This window comes from Protomyctophum bolini (assembly GCF_963924005.1).
Source record: "Protomyctophum bolini genome assembly, chromosome: 19".
Taxonomy (NCBI): Eukaryota; Metazoa; Chordata; class Actinopteri; order Myctophiformes; family Myctophidae; genus Protomyctophum; species Protomyctophum bolini.
Window position 1 is genome coordinate 18,434,936 of NC_137880.1, and position 12,933 is coordinate 18,447,868.

At 41.4% G+C, this 12,933-nt stretch overlaps 1 protein-coding gene across 2 annotated transcripts in view; it reads left to right on the plus strand.

Moving 5' to 3' along the window:
* The window catches only part of fam49a (family with sequence similarity 49 member A), a 41,837-nt gene that overhangs the window by 25,182 nt on the left and 3,722 nt on the right, over positions 1–12,933 (plus strand). The window contains exons 3-11 of one of the 2 annotated variants that reach the window (XM_080791064.1): positions 3,916–3,995; positions 7,414–7,535; positions 8,310–8,415; positions 8,777–8,913; positions 9,562–9,639; positions 10,403–10,519; positions 12,017–12,096; positions 12,440–12,566; positions 12,765–12,835. In XM_080791064.1, coding sequence (XP_080647190.1) covers positions 3,926–3,995; positions 7,414–7,535; positions 8,310–8,415; positions 8,777–8,913; positions 9,562–9,639; positions 10,403–10,519; positions 12,017–12,096; positions 12,440–12,566; positions 12,765–12,835 — 908 coding nt within the window. In that variant the 5' untranslated portion in view covers positions 3,916–3,925. Of the gene's footprint in view, positions 1–3,915; positions 3,996–4,360; positions 4,441–7,413; positions 7,536–8,309; positions 8,416–8,776; positions 8,914–9,561; positions 9,640–10,402; positions 10,520–12,016; positions 12,097–12,439; positions 12,567–12,764; positions 12,836–12,933 lie in introns of both variants that reach the window. The other variant, XM_080791063.1, reaches the window with a different exon arrangement.

Here is a 12,933-nt window from a genome sequence, read left to right on the forward strand (position 1 = left end):
TAACTCCTGGGTGTACAAATGCGGTTACTTTTGTATTTGGTTGACAAACAAATGGTTGACAAACAAATGTGGTTACATTGTAGTGTACAACCGAGTGTACAAATGTGGTTAGGGTTGACAAATGCAGTTAAATGTCTACACTCTCAAATGGATAAATCAAAACTACAAATTTTACTGTCTATCGTTGCATAATGCATTGCATACAGTACATTCTGTAGAGATACAGAGGCTCCTGCAATGGCCTGATTTCCGCCTGGAGATCAATAAACATTTTATCTTATCTTACTCAGCAGGAGGGGTGGGGTGGGGTGGGGTGGGGAGGTCGGCACAGTCTAGTATAATATCATTCATTACTATTTACTAGTATCGGTTTCAATACAGTATATGTGTCACTTGATCTTAATGCTCAGTCTTGAAGCTCACTTTTTCTTATTTTTGCCTTGCCAAGAACAAGACCACACTGGAGGTGTGGATGAGTTAGTGTTAACATGTGCATCGTTTATATCTCTTATAGAGGTACGTATATTGGAGGTTTCAATCTCAAACGGTACCTGAAGTTAACATCTTAGCTTGGCAGATGCCCAAGACAAATTAGATTAAAACACGATTGTAGAGAAACACTGGCCTACTGTGTGTATATATATATATAGCCGTGGGTGTTATGTTTAACAATAATTGAGCTTGTAGTCGACTGCAGGCTGCAGCACATGCCCCGACATGGCCACACTGGTGCCTGTGTAACTGCCTTGGTATTGGTAATGTGGACCATGTGAACGGGTTATGGTACAACACTACCCCCTTGTGGTGAAATAAAATACTTAGAAAGATGAAGAATGGTTGGTGATAAAAGTGTGTATTTTGGGTCAGTGACGTGTTTGTGAGCTTGTATATCAGCAATTGTCGGCATACAGCAGTCCATAAATTTGGCATAATAAGACCACCTTTGATGATAAGGGCGTGATAAAACCTGATGATTAGGGTAAAGAAGTGGCAGTGATCATGGGGCGATCATCATGTGTACACAGCACACAGTCTCTCTTTTGTTGTGACTTCAGAGCCTGACCGAAGTTAGTAGGAGAGAGGTTCGCTGTAGGTGCAGGCGTGTGTTTATGTGGGTCTGGACTCTGTATCAGGCATGCTCTTTTACCCTGTAAAGCTCCCAACAAGGCAACAACTTAACCATGTGAACCTCAGCAACCATATTCTGGGGTCAACATTACCTAAATATAGCCGATCTACAAGATCTATTTGTAGATTTTTAGCGAAGAGATTTGATGTAGACTGAAAATAATTAAATATATAAATACTTAAATATTCGTTTAAGTTTCTACCCATGAATATGAACTGGGGTCACTATACGGGGGTATACATTTTCGAATAGTTAACTGAAAAAGTTAAATGTATTTACTTGCGCAAGCAGAGCGCGCAAGTAATCGTTTCGCTTGGTCTCTTCGAAGTGAAGCCAAGTTTTCTTCAACGGTAAATCTGTGCCTGGTTTGCTGGGACTAGTTACAACATTACGTCATCCTTGAGAGAGTACATGGTGTGTATATGACGTAATGTTACAAGTTACAAGTTACAACATTACGTCATATACACACCATGTACTCTCTCAAGGATGACGTAATGTTGTAACTAGTCCCAGCAAACCAGGCACAGATTTACCGTTGAAGAAAACTTGGCTTCACTTTTTGGAACCAAGTAACCACAGTATACTGCTAATCAAATTACAACTACATACTCTGTATGTAGTTGTAACTAGAACAACTACATACAGTCTGTGCCTGGTTTGCTGGGACTAGTTACAAGTTACAAGTTACAACATTACGTCATATACACACCATGTACTCTGGTCCCAGTTCACAACGATGACGTAATGTTGTAACTGGTCCCAGCAAACCAGGCACAAACCTACGGTTGAAAAAAACTTGGCTTCACTTTTTGGAACCAAGTAACCACAGTATACTGCTAATCAAATTACAACTACATACTCTGTATGTAGTTGTAATGTGATTTGTAATTTGTAAATCTGTGCCTGGTCTGCTGGGACCAGACTACACAGATGACCATATCTCTTACGTCATCACTGAGAGCTAGCATGATTTAGTATTAATATCACTATAGTACAAAATGAAATACATTTAAAACAATTGACAATTTACAATAAGTAATAAAATAATTATACTGTATAATATATTTTAATTCAGTTTATATACCTTTTTTTTCATCACATATCAATGATTCATTTTTCTGTAAAAAAGTAGTTAGGTAGCAAATAGTTACACGTAATGATTATACATTTCAAACGTTCCTTCACAGAGATACTGAGATGTAATAGTTTCCAGCGGTCGAAAGTACTTGCGCGCTCTGCTTGCGCACTAGTAGGCCATTTATGGCCTACTAGTGTGCAACAAGCAAGTATGCACTCTGCAGAGTGCAGTTCTAGTTCTTTTTAAGTCCAATGGAGCTCCGATCAGGCAGTAACCTTGCCCAAAATTGCAATAAGTCATTCTTAGATGACATCACAGGCTGGCCACATGAAGTCATTCTTAGATGACATCACAGGCTGGCCACATGAAGTCATTCTTAGATGACATCACAGGCTGGCCACATGAAGTCATTCTTAGATGACATCACAGGCTGGCCACATGAAGTCATTCTTAGATGACATCACAGGCTGGCCACATGAAGTACCAGATCCACATTGATTCCTTGCTGTTCCCATGAGGATCCCCAAATCCACATGATTGGATAAAGTAGCCGGGCTAGGCCCTGGGCCCCGGGCCCAGTAGTAGCTCTGTGATTGGATAAAGTAGCCAGGCTAGGCCCTGGGCCCCTGGCCCAGTAGTAGCTCTGTGATTGGATAAAGTAGCCAGGCTAGGCCCTGGGCCCCTGGCCCAGTAGTAGCTCTGTGATTGGATAAAGTAGCCGGGCTAGGCCCTGGGCCCCTGGCCCAGTAGTAGCTCTGTGATTGGATAAAGTAGCCGGGCTAGGCCCTGGGCCCCTGGCCCAGTAGTAGCTCTGTGATTGGATAAAGTAGCCGGGCTAGGCCCTGGGCCCCGGGCCCAGTAGTAGCTCTGTGATTGGATAAAGTAGCCGGGCTAGGCCCTGGGCCCCTGGCCCAGTAGTAGCTCTGTGACATATAAGAATGAGGTAAGTTAGTCCTCTACTATAACCACGGCCTGTGATCACGTAATGTTGGAACTCCTGCTGTTATTACGGAGTCCTAGCTGACCACCCTCCATGCATCAGGAGCTTGGCTTTCCTCTGGGAACTGCTACTTCCAGCATGTTGCCTCCCATGAAATCTTTATGGAGAGTCTTAACTGGCGTTTAGGACTTAATTACCCCTTTCTTCACGTTTAACAAGGCCTTGATCTGAGAGGCACCGAGTTTATTTAGAACAGTATTTGTCGGATTGCTACAGAGGAAAGGAGAAGGCTAGCCCTGTGTGTGTGTGTGTGTGTGTGTGTGTGTGTGTGTGTGTGTGTGTGTGTGTGTGTGTGTGTGTGTGTGTGTGTGTGTGTGTGTGTGTGTGTGTGTGTGTGTTATATATCACGCTATTTCCGTGCTCGGACGAACAGACACAAATTGCCATGCTCGGACACATACATACAGACACACATTGTTGCATATATATTGTTGCGCTAGCACCACTCAAAAATAAATACATGAAAAGATGATACCAGTAGTAACTAATTGAAACAACCTCTGCTGGGAATGGGCTGATGACATTGAATATGTACTCCTGTGTGATGGGTGATGATAGTATAGACCACTGGTTCTCAACCTTTTCGGGCTGTGACCCACAGATAAATATTGTGAAAATAGCCTTGAAAATCTTGCCTTGTTTTAAATAAATAATAATAATAATGTATTCATGCCTGTTCTTGTACTATTGTATTTTGCTCATTAGGTTTGCTGGAATGGGTAACCTGCTAAAGGTCCTAACAAGGGATATAGAGAACTATCCACACTTTTTCCTGGACTTTGAAAGTAAGTCTGGCAGCCGAGCAGAGGAGGAAAAGAGAAGGATGGAAAGAGAGAGGTGGAGAAGGTGGACGGCTCTCTCAGCTTTCTCCCCTATTATTACTACTATATTTATTTTCTTTCTAAATCAGCAGGTGGTTTTATGTTTGCAGACCGAGCACTCTGGACGTGGAAGCTGGGATTGGGGTTCTGCTTCCTCTCTATTCCGTTCCCCTTTACCCTTTCTCCTCCTCTCTCTTGTGACTTCCCGTTCCTTTGGCTGTCAGATTTGGCGTTCCTTCCTGCCCTGTACTGAAAAACTTTTGGGTCGCTGTTTTTAACACCACATATTATTTCTCTCTTTTCTCTCTCCCCCTTTTTCTTTGTTACAGAAACCAAATGGGGAATCTGTTAAAAGTGCTCACTTGCACAGAACTTGAACAGGGGCCAAACTTTTTCCTTGACTTTGAAAGTGAGCACAGCTTATGCATGCCCCTCCAGCCTGGCTTCTCTGCTTCCTGCGTTCTTCTTCTTTACACCAACCCCCCCGCCCTTAATTTAAATATCTCTTTTTAGAACCCGGGGTCAATGGTCACTCTATTCAGCCAACCTAAAAGTTAAAATGTCTCATACTGGCTCTGACAGCTGTTTTTATAGTTCACACTAGATGTCAGTGCACTGTAAAATACCCAGTTTTTTATTTGAAGTTACAGTCTGTAACTTTTATGTTCTACCCCGGACCCCCAAATCCCCCCACCCCCTGCCCTCCTCAAGTCTAAACTGTTAACTGCTGAAACATAGTTTGGGCAGAGGATATGCTACTCTTTGATCTTTGTAGAATACCTCCTTGTCAACCAGCAGTGGTTCTACCTGACCAGTACATATCTCAATATAAGTCATCCCTTATGCTTACAGGTCAATTTGGTTATATTTGTAATGTATACTCACAATAGTTTTACAGATGGATGGATGGATTGATTTGACTGTATATGATTCTGGAACTGGCATCTCAATATGAGCTGACCCCTGACCTTTGCTGTGTGCCACTACTAACTCCCATGCATGCGTCAACATGTGTTCTAATAACAGAAGAATGCCTTTGCTATCATCTACCAGCATGTTCATTGTTTGTCATTATATCCTTGCTTTTACCTATTTTCATCTACCAGCATGTTCATTGTTTGTCATTATATCCTTGCTTTTACCTATTCTCCTGGGTAGTAGTGTTGCCTATATTCAGAAGTAAAATTCTAATAATGATTATTTAACCCATTTAGGCCTGATCTCGAAATTTTAAAAGATTCTTCTAAATCCTCCAGTTTTCTGAAATAAATATTTTCACTATTTTTCAATAGCTAAATTATAACAATGTTTAAAGGCGCAGTGAAATGAAAAATACGTTTTTCACACTTTTAGACCATATCCGTGGTCATCATATGGGCATACCTAACAATGGATGCCAAAAAAATGGGAAAATTCTCATTTCTGTGTGTTTTTATATCAAAGGTCCATAAAAACGATTGTATTATTTATTTATTAAAACGAAAACGTGCTGCGTGATGACGTGTAGAGATACACATCGATAAAAGCCATTAAAAATGAAGCTCACATGTTTAATTCCCCATGTCTGCGCATCCATGCAACACAGCTGCTTCTGATTACAGATTACTCCGTTTTTATTTCCATTCAAGATAACATTCAGACAGTGTATTACTCGGTTTCAACTTAATCATCACGCTAAAATATGTTTCTGAAAACATTATAGGGTAGAAATAAGCCACATAATAGTAAACTGGTTGTGCTGGGCGACTGTCTGATTTATAAACAAACAACACCACGCTGTTGCGCATAGCATTAGCCACCGTCCCTAGCTACCGTCCCATCGCCTGAAGGGATGCGACACTCTGATTGGTTCAGAAACTTCAGACCGGTGTTTCATGTGGAAACACCATTTTCATGTTGTTCACCATTTCCGTTTCACTGCGCCTTTAAAACACCAAAAGGGGTTCCCGCCCAAAATGGGTTTTAAATGTCCATATGTCCAACTACTAACATAGTCACAGAAAATCATTCAGCCGTATTTCATGTTGCATGCCCTTTTGTCATACTAGTCTAATGTACATCCATTGTTTATATTGATAATATTTAACCATGAATGTTATTTTTGTTTAATAATATAACATTACTTCCTGTAATATTCTCCTTACACAGGCCTAGACAAAATCAACCAAACTTTTAACATCAAAATCTACTTTGGCCTTTTTTCATAAATATTTTGTACAGGAAAAATAAAACTGCTTCCACTTCCTTCGGTGGCATTTTTAACATTCTCTCACAAATGATGCCAAGCACATGTGTTTACTCAGCATGGAGGAAGTGACTAGAATGGAATGTTTTTGCATTGCTAAACAGACTGCAGACACACATTGTAATATCAGATAATGACCTATATGCAGACTATAATGTAAATAAGAGCTTGTCTTAGAATATGTTATCGGCCTTCACCTATGCCAGTGTACCATATACTACTGTATTTGTCATTGTCCAACAGCCCTGTTTAAAGTCAGATTTGTACTTCGTTGCTCGCTGGTGTCTACAGTACAAGCTCACACATTGCATTCTGAGCTGGTCGATGGGCTATTTTTGTCACATGACATCGGCGCGCAATGCAGTATAAATCTAGCATTGTGATGCCTTCAGAATGACAATACATTTGACAATACATTTTATTTAATTTTGCCCAGTTAACTGTCCTCAAGGATTTAGTTAAAGCTAGTTTATAAAGTAGCTCTAGTCTAGACCATCCAAAACAGTATGCTATGATGATACATTTTCATTGTACCGTTGAACATTCTAAGGGAAAATATCTCCTCGCTTGCACTGAATGTTTTTGGGTGTATGTGTGACATGCTTCCATATAGAATTGTATGAATAATGTGATTGTTGACATTTTGTGTGGGAGAATTGCTTCCCTGCGTACGTACATGTTTGTAGAGTTTTGTTCAAGACAACTTTAATCAAAACGAATTAAGCCATTTCACATTAGAGCGGTCAAGATGTGTTGTGTCTGAAAATGTGCCAGTTGAATTAAAAATAAATTTGAATCTGCTTTGACGCACAGACTACAGAGACATCGCGTCCTAATGTGAAAAGGCTTGAATAAAATGCCATGTAGCGGTGTACAATGACTATATTATTTCTTCTTGACTGTTAGATTAGCTAACGTGTGTGTGTGTGTGCCCGTGCACGTAGCCCTTGGTTTATTTGTTGGGTGTGTGTGTGTGTGTGTGTGTGTGCACATGGCCCTTGGTTTATTTGGGGGGGGGGGGGTGTGTGTGTGTCCGTGCACGTGGCCCTTGGTTTATTTGGGGGGGGGGGTGTGTGTGTGTCCGTGCACGTGGCCCTTGGTTAATTTGTTGGATGTGTGTGTGTGTGTGTGTGTTAGATGCACAGCCGACAGAGGGAGAACGTGAGGTGTGGAACCAGGTGAACTCAGTCCTTCAGGACGCTGAGAACATCCTGCTACTCTTGCAGGCATACAAGGGAGCAGGGCAGGAGATCAGAGATGTAAGGAGAACACGCACGCACACCCCCCCCCCCACACACACACACACACACTCTCTGACAACCTCACAAACACACACAGACGCATATTCAGAATTTCAGATACAGAGATACTACAGAGGGAACATACATACATACATACATACTAGGGGTGTCAAAAACAATCGATTCGAATTAGAATCGTGATTCCCATTATGAACAATTCAAAATCAATTCATAATTTCAAATAATCTTTTTTATCACCCACCCAATGAATTATTTTTCTGCTTACAGTTACAGTTTTCACTACATGGTGTTTGTGATATGAAATGTAAGCGTACCCTAATCACAGTAAACATGTTTTCAGTCATTTTCAAGTTACTGTAGTCAGTACTAGTCACTTCAGATCAGCACGTATTGTATTGTAGTATTGAATCGAGAATCGTTTTGAATAGACAATCATTTTGAATCTGGAAAAAAATGCTTTAGAATTACATTTTGAATCGAATCGTGACCCCAAGAATCGGAATCGAATCGAATTGTGGGACACCCAAAGATTCACAGCCCAAATACATACATACATGAACAGGGATGTGCATTTGGGCTTTTCTTTTTTTGTAAATGTGTACAAGTGTAGTGCTCCATGGTTAAATGTGCCGTGAATTTTTATACAAATTTACATTGCGCGAGAAAAGCCGATACAGCTGGAACTCAAGTCCGTTTCACTGAGACTACAGTGTTTAAATGACGTTGAATTATGATTGTGATGTCTGTCTGTCTGTGTGTACGTCCATCCAGGCTATACAGAACCCCAGTGACCTGCTGCTGCAGGAGAGGGCCTGGAACTCTGTCTGCCCGCTGGTCATCAGACTCAAGAAGTTCTACAGCTTCTCACTACGATTAGGTACCGTGTTTAACAGCACCGTGTCGTGTTGAGCTTGTAGATCAACTCATTTTGGCAAACAGATTTTGTGTAAAGGGGCGAAAAAAAGTACATACTGTAGCCGACCAAAGTATTATTTTTTACCAAGTATAGAGGGTTTTAGGGGTTAAAGCATCTGCATTTCCAGTGACAATTAGGCGCATAGTTGAGAGGCTGGATCCCCAAACCACAGCACTCCTGCATGGATGCATCCGTAGGAACTTATCGGCACCAATCGAAGCGCAGCACTGGCCGACGTGCACGAAATTCTCGGCAAAAACTACCCGATCGCAGCTATTTCTCACTACTTTTCCTTTTTGTCTCCCCATCCTCCGATCTGTAGAGGAGGCCCTGCAGAGCTTGTTGGAATGCCTGACATGTGCGCCCTACACGCCCACGCAGCACCTGGAGAAGGAGCAGGCGCTGGCCAAACAGTTTGCAGAGATCCTCCACTTCACGCTGCGCTTCGACGAGCTCAAGGTCTGCTGGACATGCTGCGGGACAGCATACTTACTAGACATTTTGATCAAAACCTTTATTTGTTCTCGAAAAGAGCATTGAGGTTTACCCTCTTTTGCAATTCTGTCGAGATTAAACAACAATTAAGACATAGGAGAAACAACGAAATAAAACCATAATAAGTTCAAAATAATGTCATAGTGAGATAGGGAAATTTAAGAGCAGGTTATCAAATTGTTCGTATGGTATTGGGGCATTATTCTTTAGCGCGAGTTGTAGATTGTTCCATGAAATAGGAGCATCATAGTGGAAAGCAGTTTTTCCCAATTCAGACTGAACTCTACAGTGAGACTACAGTGTAGTCAAGTGTAAGCCAGTAGCTTAAGCGGGTCCGGTACAAGTACAAGTATTCTCGCACTCATTCATTCTCTCTGAACACACACACACACACACACACACACTAGAAACTTTTAGTATTAGTATTTATATTTTATATTTAGTTTCAGTTTACAAAATATCTATATTTTTATTCGAGATGCCGGCGTTTGTTGTGTACACACACGCACACACACAAAATATGCTTTAAAATGCCTACCGATAAACATGGGGATATACTCTATAATATAATGAAGCACCTGTCCTGTTAATAATTTTCTCATCTCACTTCAGATGAGAATTCCTGCCATCCAGAACGATTTCAGCTACTACAGAAGAACAATCAGTCGAAACCGCATAAATAACATGAACGTGAGTTGTCAATTAAGTTATATCTTTAAGTCTGTTTGGATCCTTAATTCATTATCTGCCTTCAAAGTGACAACTGCTTCCTTCCCCACACCCACAATCAGAAGCTAGATCGAAGTTATGTCTTCCTTTTGATATTTATGTTGGTTTCTGTACTGCAATCACTCAAAATCAGGAAGGAACCTAAGAATAGACAGTAATACATGTCTTTTAACCCATTTTAGGCGGGAACCCCTTTTGGTGTTAGCATTACGTTATGCTTTAGCTATTTAAAAATAGCAGATCTACAAGCTCATAGCGCTACGAGTGGCGCGCTATGCGCTTGTAGGTCAGCTATTTTTGAACGACTCGCATAGAAACAACTGTCATTTTCAAACAGACATTTTTAGAATCTGATCTCAGGTCAGAATGGGTCAATAGTCTTGCATAGCCAGTTGATCGAGCTCTCTGTCTACTGATGATTAGATGTCTAGCGACATCTAATGAAGTTCAATGTAGGAGCTAGAACTGGGTGGAAACTGGTCAGTCCTTCATACTGGGATGGGAACAGGACTGGTTTCAAAGCAGTTTAATTAGGTTTGTTAGCAGTGGTTTTGCCTGCCTTATCTTTGTAGGCAGAGGTCACTGATCGTCCGGCTACGTGACAATAGTTTCCACTTTCACTCAGTGTTCAAGGTGAAGATGGCAGTTTGCCAATAAAGCAGTTGTCAAATGAATTAAAAGTTGTCTGCTTTTGGAGTAACATTGTGTTCTGCTGTGTCTGTAGTTGGACATTGAGAGTGAGGTCAACAACGAGATGGCCAATAGGATGTCCCTGTTCTACGCAGAGGCCACGCCCATGCTGAAAACACTCAGCAATGCAACCACAAACTTTGTGACAGAGGTGAGAGTGATGCTATTGTCGTCACCTTGTATAACATCTTCCTCTTTTTAGCGAGTGATGTAGAACTGTACACAGTACAGTGTAGAACTGTAGCGTGTAGAACTGTACACAGTACAGTTCTACATCACAAGACTTTAGACTTCATGGTATATGGCAGTGGTTCATAAACATTTTCATGTCATGGACCCATTATTATGTATTAATCTGTGGAGCCCTATTTGAAAAGATTTTGTACCAAGGACTCCCTTAAAAGAAGATTTTTATCGTTGGATTAGATTTAGTACAGGATTCTACAGCTGTCTATACCAGCCAGAGACGAGATTTTATAATCGTCATGGGGGCCTGCCCTCTCCCGCCCGTCCTATCCGTTCCCCCGCTTATACAGTCCCCCAAAAGTTTTTTTTTGTTTTGTTTCACACTAAACCCAAGCGTTTTAGGTTCTAAACACTAATTTGTAACACACGTCAGGGTTTAGATTATAAATGGAAGAGCATGTTTAAATACCATGATTGTACTGAGTCATCTGGCTAGTGCTACTCCTTCTCATTGTGAACAAGTAGCCTATTGCTGAGTACAGACTACAGTACTATGCATACCCTACCTGGCAGGTGAAAACAAGCCACCAGATTAGCATTTAAATGCCTGATCTGCATGTGTATAATAGGACAGGCAACGCGGTCCTGCCCCCGGGCCAGGACAAAAAAAGTGTTGAGGTGCGTTCAGACTTGGATGGTTAGAGCGGCGCGATTACATATAAATTCAATGCAAAGACGAGAATTGCGCGAACGGTCGCGGCACGACCTGGCGCGGTACAAACGGGACGGACCGAGGCGAATATATTCCATAGAGTAATGATATATTCAGGTCTCGAGCCCTGCCGCCCCCACAGAGTCTCGTCACTGATACCAGCGGTAAGTTTGGCCTCGGGCCAATTTCTTTCTAAGCCATTGGATGACCTCCCAGAACATCTTCTATAAAAGTTTTAGTATAACTGCATACCGATTAGAACCGTGTGTGTAATCACATTTTACAGGTGCCGATAGAGGATAGAGTTGCTTGTGTAAACATTTTTGGCAGGCCGCGTCCTTGAATGTCTTGGAGAACATTTAGTGAAGTTTTTAAAGTTAGAAGATGTCGCTTGGGTGTCACAGTGGTAAAGTGCCTGCCTGCCCTCCACCACGGAGGTTGTAGGTTTGAATCCACCATGGTCCATCCGGCGTCTACACGAACACAATTGTTTCGGGGGAGGGAAGCGTGGGGAGGGTGATAATATTACAGCACATAAGTAAAACTTCGGGCTTGTATACAAGCTCATTTATACTCCCCTGGCCCAGGAGTCTTGGTCCCCTCCTTTTTCCCCTAACACACAGCAACGCATTGTGAGCTTTTAGATCGTCTATTTTGACTATTATGACTATTATTATCTACTTATTATGACAAGCCCAGATACACTTATGGTTCATGTGGTTAATAACATGTCTGGTGGTTTGTCTGCAGAATAAGACTCTTCCTCTGGAGAACACAACAGACTGCCTCAGCACCATGGCCAGTGTGTGTAAAGTCATGCTGGAGACACCGTGAGTCAACTTCTAACTGTACATGGTTCTGTTACTCACATACCCCTATCTAACATGTCTTACACCACTTGGCGTATTGTTTACAACTTAAAGCCTATTTTATACTCTTTTATGGTACTTTTATACCTATGTCATGTCGTATGAACAGTGTATTTGAAAATAGCACATCTACAAGCTCACATCGTCAAGGTGTTGTGAGTTTATAGATGTGCAATTCAAAAGCATTTATACAAAATAAACCAATGACAAATATATGCATTAACACAGAACAAATAATATATATGCAGTGTTAAGACAGGTAGATGCTCTGTGTTCACTGTATAGTCTCTCTGTCTCTCTCTAGGGAGTATACGAGTCGGTTCAACAGTGAGGACACCTTGCTATTCTGTATGAGGGTCATGGTTGGAGTCATCATACTTTATGACCATGTCCATCCCAACGGAGCCTTCAATAAGTCGTCTAAAATAGATGTAAGATTTATGCACACACGCGAGCGCACACACACAAATAAACATACAATTTCATTTAGTCCATCAAAAAACGATCAATATCGCTACTGCTGTTACATGAATGGGATTAAGCGAAACCTGTTTTATTTATTTATTTTGTCACGGCTCTGTTCATTTTGTTGAAGGGCGCCAGTTGATGCATTTCCTCTTTGTTGTCAGATGAAAGGCTGCATCAAGGTGTTGAAGGAGCAGCCAGCAGACAATGTAGAAGGCCTTCTAAACGCCCTCAAGTAGGTTCTTCTTCAACCTTCCTTTTGAATCGCTTCAGCTTTATATACTTATAGCTAAAATAGCCGAAGCATTGCAAAACTAAAAGTTGTGAGCTTGT